The 21,880-nt window shown below is 50.4% G+C and overlaps 1 protein-coding gene across 4 annotated transcripts in view; it reads right to left on the bottom strand.

Moving 5' to 3' along the window:
• The window catches only part of IGF2BP1 (insulin like growth factor 2 mRNA binding protein 1), a gene marked incomplete at both ends in the record, with an annotated part of 38,805 nt that extends 19,158 nt beyond the window's left edge, over positions 1-19,647 (bottom strand). For all 4 annotated transcript variants that reach the window (XM_081219519.1, XM_081219520.1, XM_081219521.1 and 1 more), the window contains 2 exons: positions 18,234-18,294; positions 19,473-19,647. In XM_081219519.1, coding sequence (XP_081075645.1) covers positions 18,234-18,294; positions 19,473-19,647 — 236 coding nt within the window. The remainder of the gene's footprint in view (positions 1-18,233; positions 18,295-19,472) is intronic.
• Between the last annotated feature and the right edge of the window lie 2,233 nt (positions 19,648-21,880).

Below are 21,880 nucleotides of genomic sequence, written 5' to 3'. Positions count from 1 at the left end.
TTAAACCAGGATCTCCAGATTAGACCCTTTACCTCCACCCTTCCCCCAGGCCGTGATTCTCTGACTAGCAGTCTGCTTGCTCTTGGGCAAGTTAGGCCTTCAACTCCCTAGACCTCAGTTTCTCACGTCAGGGAAACAAGGATTAGGATTAGTCCATTTTACTGGATCTTGTGTCCCCAGACAGAGATCAACCCTGTCCACCTATAGTGGACATATATATATACACTTTCTTAATTAGAGTGATTTTCTGTGCCTTAATGGTCTGCCTAAGTGGTTCTTAACCCCCTTTTTTTTCCCTGGAGACTAGGTTCCCATCAGGAAATATGATGAAAGCTAAGAACACTCTCCACCAGAAAAATGCAAAATTCACGCCAGCCTGCAGACATCTCCTCGAAAATGTGGGAAGGAACTAGCCCAAGGCAATTAGAAAGCTAAGCTGAACTGGAAATGGAGTTGGGGTTATTACCTGGCAATTTTAAGAGTGAGCAACTAAGATTTTTCAAACTTGCAGTAACACCATGCTCTGTCCATTCTAATCAGCAGTCAAGAAGGTCACTGCCACTTCCCCAAGGTTTCTGGTGTCCAGCTGATGTGGAATCATTCCCGATTTTCTTGGCACCTACCATGCACTGGACCTGTGTTGTCCACACTACAGTAGCCATTAGTCTAGTCACATGTAGCTACTGAGCACTTCAAATCAGCAACTGGGTTTTTTCTTAAAATTAAAATGTTTGTATAATTTAACTTTTTCTTCTGTATATTTTATGAACTCTAAATACAGATCAACTGTTTCCAAAGAAAATTTAGCACATGAATTGGGACAGGCTCTAACAGTAAAATAAAATACACACTGGGTTCCTAAGACTTAGTAGCCCCCCAAAAGTAAACAATCTCATTAATCGTTTATATTGATTCCATATTGAACTAATAATCTTTTGAATTAACTTTAAAAGTAATTTTTGAAATAATCTTCTACATTAATTTCACTTTTTTCTTTTTTAATGTGGCTATTAGAAAATTTACACTTACGTACGTGGCTTGCCTCACATTTCTACTGGACAGTGCAAGGCACTATGCTGCAGTACAGAGCATGGAGGGATGAAGAAGCCAGGCAAGGCTCCTGCTCTCAGGAGTTTACAGTCCAGCAGGGGACCCCAGTTTGGTTTTTTGTTGTTGTTGCTGTTTTTTTGTTTTGTTTTGTTTTGTTTTGTTTGGCCATGTTGCGGGCCCTTCAGGATCTTAGTTCCCCGACCAGGGATCGAACCCATGCCCCTGCAGTGCAAGTGAGGAGTCCTAACCACTGGACTGCCAGGGAATTCCCCTCAGTTTGGTTTGGGATGGGAGAAGAGAATAGACAAGGTTAACTGGGCTGTGGGGAGGTGGGCTGGCCACAGTACCCTTTCAGAAGTGGGTGATCCTGGGACTTCCCTGGTGGTCCAGTGGTTAAGATTCCATGCTTCCACTGCAGGGGGCGTGGGTTCGATCCCTGGTCGGGGAAGTTCCGGGTGCTACGCAGTCCGGCCAAAGAAAAGAAGTGGGTGATCTTGTTGACTCCTCAACAAGAGTCCCATGCGGCTGACACTGGAGAATAAGCACCGCCCCCCCCCAAAGCTGGCTCCCATCCCAGTTTCTTCCCCCAGCTGGAAATCACACATGAAAGATGTCCTAACGTGCCGACCTCTGCCCTTTCCATAAGATCACCACTGACCTAGTCCGTCCTCCCCACCCTGCCTCCTTATCCCTGTAGAGTGGAGAGGTGGAGAAAAAAATAATTGTCTAGGAAAGCTTCTGAAGGGGGCGGACCTGGCACGCTCCAAGCATGGCAGTAGCTGAGAAAGCGGGCCAGGCTGGGGAGGGGAGGAGGAGCTGGCCCAATGCCCAGGGCTCCGTGCCAGGCTGATCCAGAGGCAGGGCAGCCAGACAGGCAGGCAGTCGGGTGGGTTGACCAGCAAGGTAGGGGCTGGAAAGGAAAACACTGACCTACTGGAAGGTGCAGGACCAAGCAGAGCAGATGCCACCACCAAGGGGTCAAAGTATTGGGGGGAGGAGCTGGAAAGCAGGGACATCACTGGAATGCATCTGTGGTCCCATGAACACGGTCTTTTAAAGGTACGAGGCACACACACACTGCCCACATGTGCTCCTGAGCTAATTCTGAGGACAGGAAGGAAAAGCAAATCTCGGGGAGAAACTCTGGGATGGACGATATTCCCCCTCTGGCAGGCTCTTGTACTGTGTTTAATGTGCTCTTGGCCTACCTGGAGTCAGGGGAGAAGAGGGGGATTCACCAGGCCTCCTACAGGACCAAGGACACACACACCCCATTAACCTGGCAATCGGAAGCTCCAACTGAAGAATATCAGATTCCTACACTGAGGAAATAAGATTCATACACCGAGGTCTGAGAGGGTCTTAAACAGTCACCCTCATTTCATAGATGGAGAAACTGAGGATCAGGAAAAGGAAAGAGACTTGGCAACTTTGAGGTAGGACTAGAACTCAGCTGGTTTATGCTGAGTTCTAGTCCTACCTGGTTTATGATGAGCATAAACCAGCCTCCTCCCAGGCGGCTTTATGCTCATCTCACCAAACTTCACTTCTTTCTCTCTGACAAGAAGTGTTAACACAGCAGAAGTTGTATAGCCCCGATGTCAGCAGCAGGAAAAATGCCCATATCCTGTATGGCTAAGTGCATGCCAACTGGCTTTTACTGCATGCGGCTCCAATTTGGGCACAGGATTTAACTTGCAGAAGAGCTAACTGTACTATAATACGGCTGGATGACTGTCAGAGAGATTTGTTAGCAGGGAAAAGTGTAGTCACCAAAAATTCTGTCTTGAGAAATTTCACATTGGTTTGGGATAGGCAGGGCTGCAAAGGTGAGAGGCAGGTGGGAGGCGCCACCCGACGGTGGAAAGCAAGCAAAAGAGGAATAAATCCTTTGCTCAATTCACTCATCTCGGAAATACGTGGTTGGACTAGAGAGAGCTCACGTTCTTTTTCTTGCCCATCTAGGCAGTGCCAGAGGAAAAGCCAAAACAGAAGCCGAGACAGTGGAGCTCTTTCCAGTCAAATTCCAAGTCGGCCTGGGCCAACGGCCACTCCCTCCCTCCACCCTGCTCCCTCTGCCTAGAACCCTGCTCTTTCACCTGAGGGGCTCCTAGAGCCAGAGCTGGCCTCCTGGGCCCTACACAGTGTGAAGTGCGAGGTGTGATGAAGCCATCAGATTAAACCTAATGCACGGAGACGAACAGGAGAGGTGACCCGGTGTAAGCAGTGCAACCCTGTTGGTGCAGGCAGCGATGGTGTGGATAAGAAACTAACCACTGGGGACACTGCTCACCTGCCTTCTCTGGCTGGCAATGGGAAGCATTTCCAGGATCTTCTGGGGGGGGCGGGGGGGGGCGGGTGTTAATTCGCTCTGACCGAGGGAAAGGTGGAGGGGGGCTAGAAAGACCATTTCCTGCCCCAGCCTCACTAGAGACGCTGGTTTAGCTCACACACACACCCCCCAGTGGAGATGTCAGCATCTCTCCAGAAAGCTTCAGAGCCAAAAGGTCTGGCACTCTGGGGCCCAGAGACCTGGCTGAGGGTGGAGCTGACACCCAGAGGAAAGCCCTATGGGACATGCCTCGGAAATGGAGCCAGGTGGAGAGGCTCCCTGCTCAGGAGGGACCGACAAGCTTGGAAGCACAGCTCCAGGCTAGGATTCTGAGGCAGAGGGGCAAAGGAAAGGATACCAGACCAGACTCCAAAGAGAAATCCGTTTTCTGCAACTCACAATGTGCACTGAGAAAGACCCTAGTGGAGTCTGGGTACTTCTTGGCATTGTCAGTGCTCCTGCTAAAGGATGAGAATGCATGCCAGCATACGTTGGAAAATACGAATCCACCCTCCTAGTGGAAAGGCGCTCTGGGGTGCCCCTCCAGCAGGAGGTTAACGACCTCACGGAATCCTTGTCTCCTCTCCACCGCCTCCAGCACAGACCTGTTGGTGGCCGAACACTTCAGGAAGCTGCGGTTCGTTTCTTTCCAGCGTGTAGGTCTTCGTCAGAATGGCTCTCTCCTGACATGGACACCTATCCTGAGTTCTGCCCTGGCTTGTGCGGGAGCAAAATGCCCTCTCGGTAGAGGTCTTTCTCCCCAGCCCCCGACTCTGCCAGGGCGTCACGAGAGCACCATTCGAGACGGTTCTCATCCATCCGGGGGGAAGCAGGGGCCAGGTCTCTAACAGCCCAAGGGACGGCGAACACGGCCTTCCAGGAGGCCGGCGGAAAGCAGGCGCGGGCAGGGCAACTGAGAAAAGAGGTGCCGGGGAAAGGCGGCAGCAGCTGGGAGTGGGGGAGGGCCGGCAGCAGCTGGGGGGAGGAGCGGAGCCCTCGGGAACGGGCAACTGAGAAGGGCCGAGCAGCTGAGCGGCCGGGCTGGCGTCGCCGGGCCTGTGCCCCACGTGGGCCGGCCCCTTCCCCCAGCCCCTCTCACCTCACCCAGGGGAAGCTGAGCGCTCGGCCCCGCACCCCGGCCGCTGGGTGGGCCGAGTCGGCAGAGCACAAGGAGGGGGACAGAGGATGTCCCCGGGGGCCCCCTCTGCTGCGGGGCCCGGCGGTCCAGAACGTTCTGCCGCCAGAACCCCCTCGGCGTCCCGACTCTCCCCAGCCCGTCCCACCCGGCCCAGGGGGCCCTGGGCTACGCGCGCAGGGCCCGGAGGGGGAGGGGACACGCGCCGGGGGCTGCCGGGTGGGGGTGGGGACCAGGACTTTGCCCTTTGTCTCTCTCTCTCTCTCCAGAGCCACCGGCCGAAACCCGACCCCATCAGTGAGCCAGGCAGCCAGCGAGGGGCAGGCTCCCCCTCCGGGGTCCTTTAGTAAATCCAGACCCGACCTCCCCGTGGTCAGGGCTGACTGAGGTGGTCCTGTGGGGGAGGGGGCTTCCCGCCTGCGAACAGGCCTGCAAGCATTTAAGTGGGAACCGGCTGGGGGCAGGGGGCTGGGAGGGGGCTGGAAGTGGGGCCGCAGAAGCAGAAGGGGAGAAAATGGCCCGGGAGGCGGCATTCCTTGGAGACCTCGGCTGGGCTGTGGGAGGAGGCAGGACCCGGGCGGGAGGCCTCCCACTGAGAAGGCAGGAACCGAGGCCTGGGAGTGGGGTGGGCTGGGGGCGCGGAACCAAGAGGCCTTCCGGGCCTCGGAAAAAAGACCCTCCCCTCCCAGGGCGTTCTGGGAGCCGCTACAGAAAATGTATAATCGAAGAGTCACACCTCCATGCAGAGTAGGGCATTTGCCTGGGGATGCGAATGACCTTCTTTTGTCTGCCCTCTTGGGGTGTCATCAATTACTGATAGTCTTATTAATAACTCACGTTTACACAGTACTTCAGGGTTTACAATCCACACTCTCCCGTGAGCCTAGAACACAGGTTGATCTGAGCCTCTAAACCACAGAAGATTGAGCATATTTTTACTTCCATTCTGCAATTCACAAAGAAGCTCAGAGAGGTTAAGTGCCTAGTCCCAAGTTGACACTAGCCAGCCACTGTCACCACGCCATGAAGCCGGCTCCTGCTCATCAGGGGAAGGTAACTGGGTTCTCGCTCCTCAAAAACATGTATGAGCTATGAATTATGATTCTGCAGGCTTGTAACAAAGGTCAACTCTTTGTCCCTTCCTGCTAGGAGGAGGGGGGATGGGAGGGGAAGCCACTCGATCCCTGCGCCCTTCCCCCCAACCTCTCATTTTCCCCAGGTTTGAACCCAAACAAAAGGAATGGGGAAGGGAAAAAACAAAAAAATTAGCCCAAAGCGCCAGCCCTGGCACCTATAGGAATGCCAAAGGATGGAAGCTCTTAGAACTCAAAATAGCTACCCAGCTTATTTTGCGGGGTTCATGGAGATGGGGAGGCTTCGCATGAGGACACGAGGCCCAGGAAGATACTGACCCCAGATCCCACAGTGTGCACACATCTGGCAGAAGAGCAAACTGAGGTTGACGCCTGAATCCTAAACCACTCAGGTCCTTCTCCACTTCATTCAGCCCCCTTTCCGTGGTTTTTTCATTAAAAGCGGAATTCCCATTTCCCATGATAGCTGCCCAGACAAGGGGAGAATGTCCTTAGTCTTCTTCAACCGTTCAAGATTGCCTGAAGATCCCAACGGTGAGAGGAAAAATAATGCAGGGCAAGTATGGAACACCTACGGAGGAAGGAGGCCCAGAGCAGGGAGGAGTTAATGCCGGGCATGTTTTTATTTGCTAACCTTATGCTCTCCCCCGCAAAACATTCAACTTCTCTGAATGTTAGAGGATCAGCTATTCCCACCTTCTAAGAGAGCTCAGCCTTGAAGGTAGAAAGGCCTGGGTTTGAAACCCAGCACCAGTATTCAAGGTATGACCTTGGCTAAGTTACCATAACCACTCAGAGTTCTAGCTTCTTCTTCTGTGGAATGAAGACTAATGCCTGCAGCGTTCTTAGGATTCAATGAAGGAACAGTGCCTAGCTCTGAGTAGACAGATACTCAATAAATGCTCCCTATTATTTTTTAAAGCATTTTTAAAATATTTATTTATTTACTTTTGGCTGCATTGGGTCTTTGTTGCTGCACGTGGGCTTTCTCTAGTTGCGGTGCATGAGCTCCTCACTGCGGTGGCTTCTCTTGTTGCGGAGCACGGGCTCTAGGCGCGAGGGCTTCAGTAGTTGCCGCACGAGGGCTCAGTAGTTGTGACTCGCGGGCCCTAAGCGCAGGCTCAGTAGTTGTGGCCCACGGGCCTAGTTGCTCCACGGCACGTGGGATCTTCCCGGACCAGGGCTCGAACCCGTGTCCCCTGCACTGGCAGGCGGATTCTTAACCACTGCGCCACCAGGGAAGCCCTGTGCTCCCTATTATTGCAGAAGGAACTCGTCTTTTGACCCACAGCACGTCACACAGAGCTCTAGAGAAAAGAAGATGCTCAATAAGGGAAATTACGGACATCTGCCATACTTACCTGGGGGCCTCTCCCCACTAGGATGCCATCCCTCTCTTCCAGAAGAGCTGTCTTCCCACAAACATCTCCCTGCCTGTCCACAGTGCTCTCCTGAATCCACTCCTATTTTTTCTGCCTGTCCTCCGAAAACACAGCTTAAGCTCACTCAAAGCCGACCTCCTGTTAGTTCCTGAGGCTGTGTGCCTCTCATTGCAGTCTCTTAGCCTCTGCCGCCCCACAGCTTTTCCTGGATCTAAAGTGAAAATACTGGAGGGCAGGAATTTTATCTTGCACCTCTTTTGTGCAGCTCCTTCTCCCTATGTCTCCCTTCCCTGCCCTGAAAAAGACCCAATAATGCTAAATAAAAACCCAATAAATAATCAAATGTTTAATTCAGGAGAGGGATCAGGCAAAGACCCCCATTTTATACAGAACGAGGAGGTGACCACCATGTAAGAATCAAAATTGGTGATGCTCTAAATATGGCCAGAGGGAGGCGGGAATGGGGTGTTACTGTTTACTGGGTACCGTTTCAATCTTGCAAGATGAAAAGAGTTCTAGAGACGAACGGAGAGGATGGTTGCACACCACTGTGAATGTTCTTAATACACCCGACCTGTACACTTAAAAATGGTAAATTTTGGGCCTCCCTGGTGGCGCAGTGGTTGAGGGTCCGCCTGCCGATGCAGGGGATACGGGTTCGTGCCCCGGTCTGGGAGGATCCCATATGCCGTGGAGCGGCTGGGCCCGTGAGCCATGGCCGCTGGGCCTGCGCATCCGGAGCCTGTGCTCCGCAACGGGAGAGGCCACAACAGTGAGAGGCCCGCATACCGCAAAAAGAAAAAAAAAAAAAAAAAAAAAAAAGGTAAATTTTATGTTATGTGTATTTTACTACGTAAAATTATTTTAATTATTTCATATTAATTTTAATTTTTAATATAAAAATGAAATTTAATTTAAATTTAGGTGGGTTTTTTTTGGCTGTGCCATGCAGCTTAGCAAAAATAAAAAAGGATAGAGGTGGAAACCTAAAAGCTCCTGGAGAAAAATGATCTGATAAATTGTATTTGTTTGCCATCTCCACTCTAAAGACCAAGGTGTTTTGTTTGTTCTTCATTATATTTCTATAACCTGGCAGAGGGCATGTCAGTAGCAGACTCTGGGGCTTCGCTGGTGGCCCAGTGGTTAAGAATCCGCCTGCCAATACAGGGGACACAGGTTCGAGCCCTGGTCAGGGAAGATCCCACATGCCGCAGAGCAAATAAGTCCGTGCGCCACAACTACTGAGCCCACGTGCCACAAGTACTGAAGCCCTCGCGCCTAGAGCCCATACTCCGCAACAAGAGAAGCCACCGCAATGAGAAGCCCGGGCACCACAACAAAGAGCAGTCCCCGCTCGCCGCAACTAGAGAAAGCCCACCCGCAGCAACGAAGACCCAACACAGCCAAAAATAAATAAATAAATACATTTATTAAAAATAAATAAATAGGGCTTCCCTGGTGGCGCAGTGGTTGAGAGTCCGCCTGCCGATGCAGGGGACACGGGTTCGTGCCCTGGTCTGGGAAGATCCCACATGCCGCGGAGCGGCTGGGCCCGTGAGCCATGGCCGCTGAGCCTGTGCGTCCGGAGCCCGTGCTCCGCAACGGGAGAGGCCACGACAGTGAGAGGTCCGAGTACCGCAAACAAACAAACAAACAAATAAATAAATAGTAGACTCTGAATAGATAAGAATAAGTGGGTGCATGCATACATGTGTGAATGAATGCATGATTAGAAGTACCAAGCTTTGGAGCAATATGCAAGCTATCAAATGTCTATACCATGTTAAATATTTTCTTACATGATTTAGTTGTATATATATATTTTTTAAATTAACACCCCACTCCATCTCCAAAAAATGGCTGACTGACTGGCAAGAGCCCCACACACCCAGGCTAAAGTGACTGACCATGTGATGTTTTGAAGAGGAGAACAAAGGAACTTGGGCCTAGACAGGCATCACTCCTCTTCTAGTTAGAAGTTTAGGGAATTCCCTGGCGGTCCAGTGGTTAGAACTCTGCAGTTCCAGTGCAAGGGGCAGGGGTTTGATCCCTGGTCGGGGAACTAAGCTCCCCCGGGCATGCCCCCCACCCCCGCAAAAAAAAAAAAAAAAAAAAAAAAGACGTTTAAAGGAAACTACTCAAGATGGTCAGGGGCAAGGGTGGGAAAGTGAAAGAAAGATGATCCGAGAGATCTGTGAGGTTAGGAGGTTCGTGAAGATCATTTTATTCCACCTCTTGCCTCCCACAGCTTATTCTGGACAGATATCACTCCACTCTATTCTAAAAAGTCAGCAGAAGCGGCTTTGAATCAAATGGTAATAAACATTGGGAGGAAACCTCTCTATGTAAAATAACTTCCGTCAGCTAGATTTTCCCTTCTACGTTAAATAAAAGGTTGCTGGAGTGGACACTCTAGAAAAGAAGCGAAGAGATTATTCTTCTTAACCCTGCCATCTCCGCAGCCAACATCCTATTTACATCTCGTCCTCGCTCAGAACACACTGGCTGCAGCCACCAACAGCCACGTCTGTGGAGGATCATCTTTGCCCTTTAATTTAGGGTTCCGTCTCCAAATCCTGCCAAAGCAACTGCTCTCTATTACAGTTGGACTTCTCCTCCCAAGCAACTTAGAGACCTGGAGGAGGAAGTGGCATAAATACGTCTAACTCTGAAGAGATGGCCTCACCAGGCTTACTCCGCCCAACAGCCCCACTCTAGCTCCTCTCTCCCCTCATTTTCTCCTCCTCAGAGAACCTAATGGAAAGGTGACACGCCCCAAGCAATCCCAAATGCCACTCCAGAAAAGAGGCAACACACATCATTCTGCATAAACTAATTGTAAAACCCTTTATAGTAACTGAATAAAGTCACAAGCCTGTTAAATGGCCTAAAACCACATCCGGATTGGAAGCCCTTCTCCCCACCCCCACTAAGAGAAGATTCAACCTTCATCCCCTGGTCTGAGATGTGGAAAGGGGCTGTAAGTCTGTGGGTTTGTGAGTTTGTACCTTTTGGGCAGGGAGGGCTGAAAAAAGGAAGTGGATGTCAAGGTGGGTCCTGAGCACACCTTTGGGGGCTGTTTCCAGACCAGGGAGAGAAACTGAGACCACTGTGGCTTTGCCATCTAAGAGGCCCGGGATGGGAAGCCACGTATGCAGTCACACCTCCTCCGCATCCAAGGGTCCCCAACTCCTGAGCGCCTACTTTGTTAGCTTAAGCAAGAAGAGAACTTCAAGCAAACACGTCCATCTCCTACCAGAACCTCCTCCGCATCCAAGGGTCCCCAACTCCTGAGCGCCTACTTTGTTAGCTTAAGCAAGAAGAGAACTTCAAGCAAACACGTCCATCTCCTACCAGAACCTCCTCCGCATCCAAGGGTCCCCAACTCCTGAGCGCCTACTTTGTTAGCTTAAGCAAGAAGAGAACTTCAAGCAAACACGTCCATCTCCTACCAGAACCTCCTCCGCATCCAAGGGTCCCCAACTCCTGAGCGCCTACTTTGTTAGCTTAAGCAAGAAGAGAACTTCAAGCAAACACGTCCATCTCCTACCAGATAGGGGAAGCTGCCCACTTCTTCCTCCTCAGACCCCCAAAAGGACTTACACAGTCCCCTTCATCCTGAATTCTTACAACACCTCATCTGCAGAATTAGGATAGTTCTCCTCTCATCAAAGCCCCTACATGCACTTTCGACAGGAGCACCAAAGTGTGAAATTTCAACAAGGAACCTGGCCCAGGTTGAGGGCATCAACACTGCAATGTATGCTCCATCCTCCTAAGAGGAGGGTTAAGAGACGGTGGTAGGGGCCATAGCTAGGGGCTCTTGAGGGTTGCCCTCTCCCAGAAGGTGGCCTTTGCTTTCAGCACACAGGTCATCAAAAGCATCCTGCACACAAATCCCCCTCAATATGCCTATCCATCAGTGTTCCACATAAAATACATGCCATATTCACAGAAGTGTACCTGAACACCGTACCTGTTGCCTTAGATATATGGCCAAGCTGTTACACACAGTCCAAAGCCAGGAGGCACAGGTCCACATGGGAAACAAAGAAAAATAATAGCTAATGTGTAATAATAGCACCAGCTTACAGTTAAGCTAATGACGGCTCAAGGAGGTTAAGTAACTTTTCCAGTTTCCCAGTCATTGCCTGACTCCAAAAACTCTTGTTTTTGAGCACTGAGCTCTCCTGGAGAGACCTTTCCTCCACACTCCTGTAGGACTGAGTGAGGGACCTAGGGTAGGTCATGAGACTCTGACCTAATAATAGAGCTTCCTCCCTCCTTGAGCCTCAAGAATTCTGAAAGTGATTCCTGCCCTCCCTGCTCCTGTTGCCAAAGAACTCAGACTCCACAAACAACCTTTACACAAAACAATTATTTTTTAATTTCTAAATTCTCTGATTTCTCCTCTTAAAGATCCTAACTATATCCAATCAACTAAACTATCCAACCTTCACTTAGACTTAACATTTCCCATTTCTAGTGGCCAAAACATCTGGATGAAGGACCAGTTTTTTAACTGAAACTAACGCAAAATGAATAAAAACTGAAGCCTTCCTTAACCCACTTTTCCTAAGGAAATGTTGAAAGAATTGACTGGAATCCACAAAACAGATACATTGGAGAGGGAAAGAGAAAATGAAGAGAGATCCTCCACTTCTCCCGTCTCCTCCTCTCTAACAGAGATTTTCTCCACAACCCTCCCCCTAAACTATGGCCAAAAATCCCACCCATCCTGATGGGTCACTCATATGCCTTTACCCACCAAAATGCCCCTTGTCTGATAATCAGACTTGTCCTAGGGGTGTTGAAAGTATCTGGACAATCCAGTCAAAAATTCTTTTACTCATCCAGCTGCTTGCTCTGTATTTCATACAAAAGCAGTTTCCTGGTGGGCTCGCCATGCTCTCTGCTCTCTGCCACACGACCAGAACATCAAATCCTGGAAGGCTGGACTTCTGCACTAGGACTGCATTTCTGGTGGTGTTTGTTCTGTATACAGTTACATTTCAGTGTTTCGCAATCAGGTTTTCTCCAACTATATTAAAATGATGAGGTCCAGACCTACTGTTCTCCTGTGATTTACCCGTAATCAACACCCGTTTTATTTCAGCAGAGTCTGCGTTTAGGGTGAAAGCTTGTTCCAGACTGTTGTTCCTTCATTCCATGACTATTTATTGCAAACCTACTGGCTGCAAAGGAGAAGCAGGTCTTACAAAGCTGGCTCTGCTTGTTCAATACTAGGATGACCCCTTGGACCCACTAAAAAGTACAGAGCCCCCTTTGAACAAACTCAAGTTCTTCTACTAGAATGCAGTTAACAAACTGGGGACTGGACATCTCCCTGCTGGCGATGCGCCCTTGAAACGGTGTGTGTTGTCACAGGCGCTCTCCTGGTTGATCATTTTCTAGCTACATCAGACTTTTATCAATAACCGAAAAAGCATACATTTTGATTCCACGTTTTTTGAGGAGAGACCTTTTCTTATTTGTTTTGACAGACATTTAAAAAGGTGTGGACTGGGCACAGGTGGAAATGGTATTATGCAAATTTGACATTAACATGGAGTCAAACACTGGCTGAGACCCTGAGAAAGATCTTTAAAGCCTCGCCAGTGGCCAACTGGAAGACCTGTTGTCCATCTTTGACAACATAAATAAAACCCATCACAGAACCTCTGGTTACTATTACTCCCTTTGTTATTGTTTCAGTCAGCCTTTGGGACATGGGGACACAGTCCATCTACTGAAGATTACAGATTGTGCGACGCTGTTAACTCTCCAAGGTTCTACGCCCCACGGCCAAGGGGCCTCAGCTCCTGGGAGAGGGCAACAGTTAACATGCACTTCCATTTTCTCTCCACCTCTCCATCCTCTCACTTTCCCCGGACCTGCCTGCTGTTTTGCTCCCTCCCCTGACTCTTCCTTCACTCCACAACCACCCTCCAGCCTTTAGCTTTTGCCTTAGAACGTAAAGGTCTTGAGACAGAGCGGGCGCTGGAAGGTCTGCACCGCGGGGCCTGGGACCTCTCCCACTGGGGAAGGCTGGGGAAGCCGCGGCGAGGTTTGGGATCTGGGGGCTCCCAGGACGAAGGCGAGGCTGTGGGCCGGCGCGCCGCGGCCAGGGGTCTCGGGACCCTGGGAAAGGAAGCCCTCGTCGGAGACCCAGGCCTGCGGATGTTCCCGGGCAGGGGCTGGTTCAAAGGCAGGCGAGGGCCCCTGCGCGGAGCGGGCAGAGATTGCGAGGCCAGGGCTGGGCTTGGTCTGCGGCGGGCGGGGAAGGGCAGCGGGGCCGGCGCGGGCTCTCCAGGAAGCGCCTCCAGCGCCGCCGCGACTTTCTCTGTTTTTTGAAAAAGCGAAGGGAAGGCAGGCAACTCCGAAAGCAAAAATCGCCTTGCCCTGGGCTGAATCTACCACCCGTCTTCCAAACCTGGTGTCTGCGACCCCCTCTCCCGTGGGTCGCTGTGCGCCTCCAGCCGCTCCTCTTTAAAAGGGAAGCGGGCAATCCACCCCAACCCCCATCTCCCTCTCCCTCTCTCTCTCTCTGTCTCCCCCCCACCTCCCTCTCTCTCCCTCTCTCTCTCTCTCTCTCCCCCCCCCCGACCTCCCTCTCTCTCTCTCTTTTTTTCTCCCCGTCTGGAATTTCCAACCCAGGACTAACTCGTCTGATTTTTCCAGTCTCCCCTGCTGCTTTTTTCCTCCTCCTCTTTTCTCTCCCAAACACTCCCATCCCAAAATCTAAGCTGCACTTTCTGGAAGGCATTAGCCACATTTTAAGAATCTTTTAAGAGGATGGGGAGCGAACAAGACTGAATTTAAATTCTAACAGCTGGCAAAATGTCTGTTCTTCAAACGCCTTTGCTTCATACATTTATTCTAATAACAACATCACCAACACTACCACCCCCCCCACACACACACACGAAAATCAATACAGGTACAACCAATACATATCTCTTCAACACAAAAACCCTTAGACTTCTACAAATAGCACTTAGGTCTCCCTCTTTTCACTTAACTAAAATTTTAATGTTTTAAAATTTTATACTCACTAGCCAATCTCAATGGTATCTTTGTCAACTGGCTGTTACACATTATAGAATAAATAAGCTCAAAAAATAAGCCTTAAAAGTACCCAAACACATAAAATATGATTCATATGACATACATTAAGGTAATTTTAAAAGATTAGAAGCTCTGGACCTTTGAATCAAGATTCTTCCAATGGTAATGTCATGTATTTTGTCTCTAAAACATAATTACAAGAAAGAATGTTTTGCTCTTGTTCCAGCAAACTCTATGCCATTAAACCTTTACATTTGAAACAGTTAACTATACTTTGAATAAACTAGTGATGGGAATTACAATTCTTCCCCCTCTTTACTCAAAAGTTCTCCATCTGGGAAACCACTGGAGTAAATTTCATCTTTCTACTTTGGGTTAGAAAATAAAGTGTTCTGGAAACCTACAACTCTTCCAAAGGATAATCATATACCACTGTCTTTAGGAAAGTCACCTTGAAATACTGAGCACTAAATAACAAGTTAAAGATTTCTCTAGCAGTGAAAAAAACTTAATATATGAATTTGTAAACATTTATTTTCTAGGTGAAAATTAAAATGGAGAAAGTGAATTGATTTCCACCTTTCCTCCAAACAGCTCAGAAAAATTAAGAATCAACTTATTTAAAACTCAAAAACTTGATATTAGTAAGAAAACCTTTTTACTAAAAGTGTCACAAACCGTTTCCACTTTAAACTTACTAGTTGAATATCTGGTTAGACGTATCTTTCAACCATAACCACTAAGGCAGAAGGGCCTGCAAGTGCTCCCACCCTAGTACTTGTCCTCCTTTATAGCTGTTTTTTAAAGACATTCCCTTGTTTCTTAACAACCCCCATAATTAATTTTCAGCCCATAAGAACAATTTTCCTTAAAGGCAAATCCACTTCTGAAGGCAAAATTTTTGTCTGTTTTGAAAACATTTAGTGATTCAATTATTTCTTCAGAGTCTCCACAAATCACTTAAAAATATTTTTGCCACTTACGAGACATCCCTTTGCAGAGATTTTTAAAGCAACTAACTTCAGAAAATTAAACCATAAAATCAGAATTAAGTTTGAATACTTTCTCTTCTGAGAGTTCTCACACTTATAGGGCTAGGAGACCAATTTTTGTGTGCTTTTTGATAGTTAGAAATTTAAGGGAAAGTGTTATTAGCCCACCTCATTTTAAGTCAGAGAAAACAACCATTAATCTGCCTAAGGAAATCAAAGTCTTTAACTTGAACACATTTCACCTAGAGAAATGCAGTACATCTCTTCACTTCTTTTCTTAACAGCAACAACTTTTATTTTGATGACACCAGTGGACAGGAGGTATGCTATCTTTAGGCCACATTCCTCTAGAAAAAGGCACACACAGTGGCAAATGAAACAAAAATTTAATTCCCTTTTAAGGAATTTTCTCCCCAAATACCCAAGGCCTCACTAACATGATACCCCTTTACCTTAACTACTCAAGTGTCTCAAATTTAAAAAAACAAACAAACAAAAAAGCACATACAACTCCTTTCCACAACAGTCTTTAAAATGCTTTTGGTTTTCCTCCTTTGTCCTAATACTTCACAGTGAATATATACAAATTCTCAACAATAAGCTGAAACTCTTGACCACAATTCCAACACTGACTAAGAGGGTATTTGGGAAGGTGATCTCAGAGAAATTTAACGCCGCCCATTTTAAAAATTCAACTTAATGCTTTCAGTTTTTCAACTTAATGTCCAGTCTCTTGAGTTCTTAAAAAGGAATAAATTATATTTAGCAAATAGATACAAGGTTAAAACAAAATATATTAATACTTCAAAATCAGTTACTCAGAGTTAACTGCTAAAAAAATATTTTATCTTTTTCTTGATAACCCCCCTCTTAAAAAAAAAAAAGGAACATTTAGGTTGCCAGGTTTTTATGAATCTCTTACAAATGTTTAAAAAGTCATAATTCATTTGGAACTGAGTACATCAAGAAGAGTTCTCCTCTATTTTAAACAGTAAAAACAATATATATACACACAAAATACATATATACACCATTGTTCATTTTGCTTAAAATATATTAGTCATAGTTAATTAACTAGTTCCTGTTCTATACATCCATGAGACTGAAAAAGCCAGGAACAAACCAACTGAAGAAATACTTTCAGACAGACTAAAAACACATACCACAACATGCTTCCTCAAAGAACACAAAATGATAGAGCAAACTGACTTCATGAAAACAAACTTTCTTTTTTAAAATCCTAAAACTTCAAAAATTGATTCTAGAAAAATGAAGTGCCTTACCACCACTCAGCAAAAAATAAAACACAACTGACTCAATGTTTGTGCTCAAAAATTATTTCAGGAAGGGGGGGAGAATACACAAAAGATTGAATATGGGTGTGGAAGGTAAGATTTTGTACCCACTCCTCACAAACCCCACCCCTTCCCAACTCAAAGGAGCCCTCAGTAATACAGTTTGGAGGGAACAAGAAGGAGCCTAAAAATGGCTTTAAAGCAAGCAGATGGCTTAGGGGAAAAGATCCATAAACACTGAGCACCATAAAAATTAAAATATAAATGTTTTGGGTTCCATTTCATCACACTTTGCTATTTTCTTGTTTATCACTTCATTCCCTTTAAAATTTAAACCATCCTTTAGAGCAAAAGAAAAAAATTCCATATATTTCAGAATTCCAGTTATTCTGGTTATTGTCCATCAACATGTTTCAAACACTTAGCTTTCAGTTCAAATATCCACTATCTTCTCAGTAGATCTACTGATGTCAGTGTACATAGTTCTCTCATTCCCATCTCCAGGAAGTGCTTCCAAATAATAAATAAGACTTTTTTTCTTTCTTCCGATTTTATTGCCTCTTTACTCCTAACTCTAATTGCCTTTCCAATAACAGGGTTATTTCAAGCACTTGAGGTTAAATCACAAGCTCTATAAACATAGTTACAAGCCATATTGATCATCTATAGAAACAATAGTTCCAAGTTACTTAAATATCTCAAGCTAAACCACTGAACAGATTTTTCTCACATGAAACTTTCTAGACTCTCTTAACTGCCTTCAGAAAAACACAGCCACCCACCTCCACCTTCCCACCCAGAAAAGGCCAGGAACTATTTTAAAATGCAGCAAGTTTCCAGTTGAAATGAGGGGAGAAAGCGAGGAGAAGATCAAAGATTTACTGGGGGCTGCAACACGAGAGAAAACTCTGCACTGTCAACATGTTTAAAGTCAGGTCTGAGAAAGCGGAAAGACTGCCCTTATACTTCCCAGCCAGAGTTCAATGAAAGATTTGAACCATGAATCAGCTTTGGGGATAACATGATAAGAGTTACCCCCTTTGCTGAAGTGAAGATAGGAAGGTATTGGAACACACTCTCTCTCTCTCTTTCTCACACACACACACACACACACACGCACACGCACACGCGCACACACACATACCCCATTCATCCAGGGAGTTCTAGACCCTCCAAAGAGCCCCAGCTCACAGCCTGAACACAAAGCTCTCACCCCAGATGGTCGGTCCCCTTGCAACAATGGACTGAAGGAGTGGGGGTGGGGGGCTCAGAAAGGATAGTACAGCCAAAGCGTATTTGCAAAATCCAGTTGGGAGGGGAGGATGTGTGATGGGAGGGACTAGAGGTAGGTGTCTGTGAAAAAAATAATGTCCTTGCCTGTTGCAGAAATATAAATAAAGCACAAGCACAGAATTCTTTGGGGGGCAGGAATTCATTCCACTTCCCCTAGGGAGTCAAAGGGGACCCCCTCCCAGTCCACTTAAGAATTACGGTGAGGGAAGGGGGGGAAAAACAGTCCTGTTAGAAACTTGCTGAATGTCCATGAGTCTCAACTCTCTAAAGATTTTTAGCTTCCCCACAAAAATGGTCCCACACACCTCGAACAAACTCCACAAGGTTCCTCCTCTATTGATTTTTCTCGCTTTTACTTCTCCAAGTAACATCTCCTAGCCCACCCCAGCCTCAGCTTTTTTTTTTTTTTTACAAGCTGTAAACCACCCATTACAAGATCTTAGCCAATCTTCCCTCCCTGCCCCCAACATCCGGAGTTGGGGGTGGGAAGGCCAGTAATGGGTTTCTTCCACTGGAGACACTATGGACCCCTGAACACAACCTCTCAGCGCCCCCAGGCTGACCCCCTCCCCAGAGAAGAGCCCTTTCCTACCTTTGTTTTTTGGGGACGGAGTGTTCAATCTCTAGGCGTTTTCCTTGCAGCTCCACTTTCCCTAAAGATTAAATTGAAAAAGACAACATGAGAGCTTGGACGGGGAGGGGGGGTGCGGCAAAAGGAAGGCGAAATCAGAGTAATTCAGGAGTTACTGGGATTTGAGATCTTCCTAGGAATCCAGGTAGTGGGTTCCGCAGCCGGATGCGAAAAGGTCGCCTGGGGAATGGTGGACTCTCTAAATTCATTATCGTGTTTTCTGAATTTTTGTCTTGTTCTCTCACTGAGGTAGCCGAGTAGTGGACGGCTCTGGGAGCCGGATCTGGGGGAGGTGCGAGGGCGTCCGTGTAGGCCGGCTGCCTTTACGGCTCCCAGATGTGGGGAGAAGGGGCCGAGAAAGGGCTCCCCGTTTGTCCCAAGTCTGTGGCGGGGGTGGGGGTGGGGCTGCAGAATGAAACTTTATTTTCCTGTCGAGCCAGGGAGAAGGGCTTCGGGCGGCGGGGTGGTCACCTGTCGGGGCCGGCCGGGAGGCGAGGTCCGGGGGAGCGGAGCTGGGCCCCGCGGGGAGGGTGCCCGGCGGCCGCGGCGCGCGCCTCTCGGCCCAGCCTGGGCGTCTCGGGAAGCAGCATGGCGACCCGCCGCCGCCGCCGCCGCCGCCGCGCCACCCCGCTCACGCCCCACTTTCAAATCAAAATGGCTCAAGCCCCGGGCCCTGGGCGGTAGGCGGGACCCCGCTCCTCTCAGGTCAGGCCCGAAGGCTGCCGTCCCCACGGAAACCCTGGAGATCGGGAGCGGAGCGGGGACCCCTTCCCAGCCCGGAAAGGCCCACGGCGGAGGAAGGGGAGGGGGTGCGCACGGGGTGGGGGCGTCCAGCCTCGGACACCGAGGGACTGACGTAGGGCGCCCAGACTGAGTTCGCCTCGGTGGCGAGCCCCCCCGACTCCTGCCAACAGGGGCTCCCGCCCCGTCGGTGGGGGGCTAGGAGGATCACCTCACTACAGCCTCCAGCTCTTCATCTCGGGCTAGGAGGAAGGGGCGAGGAAAGCCGAATATTTCCGCGCGAGGGGCCAGCAAAGGGACGGAGGGGGCGTCGGAGAAGGTGGATGGGAGTCGGTACCGAGGCCAAGCCCCGCAGGCCGGAGGCAGAGAGGAGTTGGCGGGCAAGGAAAGAGGAGGAGCAGGTCCCCGTTGTTCAGGCATTTCGCGGTGCTTTTTCCGGGGAGGTGGGTGCACTCTTACCGGAGAAAGTTTCGATGGCCTTCATCGCCCAGTGCTCGTCGGGGCAGTCCACGAAGGCATAGCCGGACTTGACCAAGAACTGGCCGCTGTAGGAGATCTTGTGCTCCGCAAACACTTTCTCCAAGTCCGCGGGGGTCACGCTCTCGTTGAGATTGCCGATGTACAGCTTGTTCATGGTGGCGGTCTCGGGCAGGACGCAGTCCTGGGCAAGGCCGAGCGGGCGGGCGCGGGCGGCGAGCCTCCTAGGCCGAGGCGGGAGGCGGCGGCAGCAGACGCAAACTTTCTTTGCACCCCACCCCTGAAGTTGTCCGGAGCCGAGGAGGGGAAGGCGGCCGGAGGGCGCGCAGAGGTCGCGGGAGAGTTCGGGGAGGCCCGGGAGAAGTGCCCGCGGCGCGCTGGGAGGCGGACGACGCGGCGCGGCTCCTTCCCTTCTGTCCGAAACCCCTCCAAGCGGGCTGGTGTGTCACGTTTCTCCGCGGCCGCCCTGGCGCCGCCTCTAAATAAAATCGACTTGAAAAAAAAAAATGGAGCGGAAAAAAAAAAAAAAAAAAGGCGAAGCCACGTGGTGAAAGCCCCCACCCACCCTGCAGGGGAAGACCCCCGACGCCTCCGGGCCCTTGGGCCCTCCAACCCGGCCCAGCCCACCAAACTCCCGGCCGGGGGCGGGGGGAGGGTGCCTCTCAACTCACCCCCCGGGTAAGTTGGGCGGGTGGGGGCTGTTTTCCCGAAGCTCTACTTGCCCCCTCCCCCTTGCAAGAATCTGGCCCCTAGGGAGGCGCCCCGCCCCCCACCCATCCCCCTACCCGGGCCCTAGCTGGGGGGAGAGTGGTCCGGCCCAGAATCTCCCACCTCTTAATGGGTTGGATAAAATGTGCGGTTATTTTTTATTCGAGTGGTCGGGAGTGGGGGGAGTTTGCCCACCCTACCCCAGCTAACTGCTAGCGACTGACAGGCGGGGGACGGCCGAGAGAGACAAAGAGAAGCCGAGGACTCTGGGGTCTTCAAGAGGGGGTCGCGCAAGCCGGTGATTTCAAAAGAAAAGCGCTATTCCCCTAGATCTTTAAGTGAGGGGGGGGGGTCTCGGCCTTCCCAGCCCCAGCGCTAGGAGACTCCCTCGCCTCGGGGGATACAGGATCGAGGGACCCTGCGAGCGCGGGACTGGGAAGCTGGAAACACGGGGGATCGTGGCTGGAAACCAGGGATCCACAGGAAATCATGTTTCGGGATTCCCCCGGGGTTCATACCGAGGGTTCGGCTGTTGAACTATAACGTCTCGTGGTCCTGGGGGAAAGCGCGGATCCGGCCCAAGATGACCCCGAGAGAGAGGGAGGGGTGGAGAGAAGGAAGAGGAGTGGTCGCGTGAGCGGACCCGGGCTAACCAAAGGGGGAGGTCTCAGGCAGGGAGTGACAGGGTGGAGATCTAAATGATCCCTTTCTCCCTCCCTGACGCGGGGGCAGACAGGTGGAGTACCCTCCCCCCGTCCCACCCGCGACAGCGACGGCAGCTTTCCCAGCGCTGGGTTCGGGTCTCGGAACTTTGTTTGGGGTGCGGGATTTGGATCCCGGCGGGAAGGCGGGAGAGGCGCGGAGGGCCGGGGGCCGAGCTTTAAGCCCCGCCCACGTCCCCAGGTCAGACCCGCAGGGGGAGGGGGTAATTTCCGCTCGGCGCTCGGGGAAGCGAGGGGCGGGAGCTGTGCTCGGAGGAGGGGGCGGCGGCCCCTCCCCCGCCCGCCTGGGGAGGGGGAAGCGGATCCGCCCTGGTCCCTTCCTTCGCCTTTGACCAACTCGTTCCGGATCTTCTAGCCCCGGGAACCCGAGGGACGGACCCGACTGGGCAAGGGGCGACACGTGGGCGGTCGCACCCCGTCTCGGCGGTGGGGGAGGGGGCAGTTGGCCGCGCGTTTCGGAGTCCCGGCTACGCTACGCAGAGCCGGGCGTGCGGTCCACGAGCACCCGGGATCCCAGGCCGAGGGGCGAGCGAGGCCAACGAGTTTCTAGCGGCGGGGGCTGGGATGGCGCCAGCGGGTGGTGTAGAGCGCGGCCAGGGGACCCTGGAGCCCCCTTACCCAGCGAACCAGGGAAAGGGGCGGGGGTGGACCCCCAGTCATACCAGAGTCTCCTCGAACTGGGCGGAAGCTGGGGTTTTGCTCTGGGTTCTGCGGGAGGGAGAAATCATTCTGTCGCGGGCACGCGTGCTGCGAGGGCAGGTGAGGAAGGGGGTCACTCTCCCTTTCCCGGTCCCCGACCCCATTGTCTCAGTCGCCTGCGGCCCGGGCCGACTCCGCAACACGTGTTGGCTGCACCGATATGAATGCCTTAGATTTTTTTTTTCTTGTTATTATTTTGTGTTTGCAGAGGCAGTGAGCCGATTCCGACTTCGGCGCACCGCCCTTCTGGCAGAAGATTTT

Source organism: Mesoplodon bidens, assembly GCF_964165515.1.
Source record: "Mesoplodon bidens genome assembly, chromosome: 19".
In the NCBI taxonomy this organism is placed as follows: domain Eukaryota; kingdom Metazoa; phylum Chordata; class Mammalia; order Artiodactyla; family Ziphiidae; genus Mesoplodon; species Mesoplodon bidens.
The sequence above is the reverse complement of the archived record's forward strand: the minus strand, read 5'-3'. Positions and strand labels throughout refer to the sequence as shown.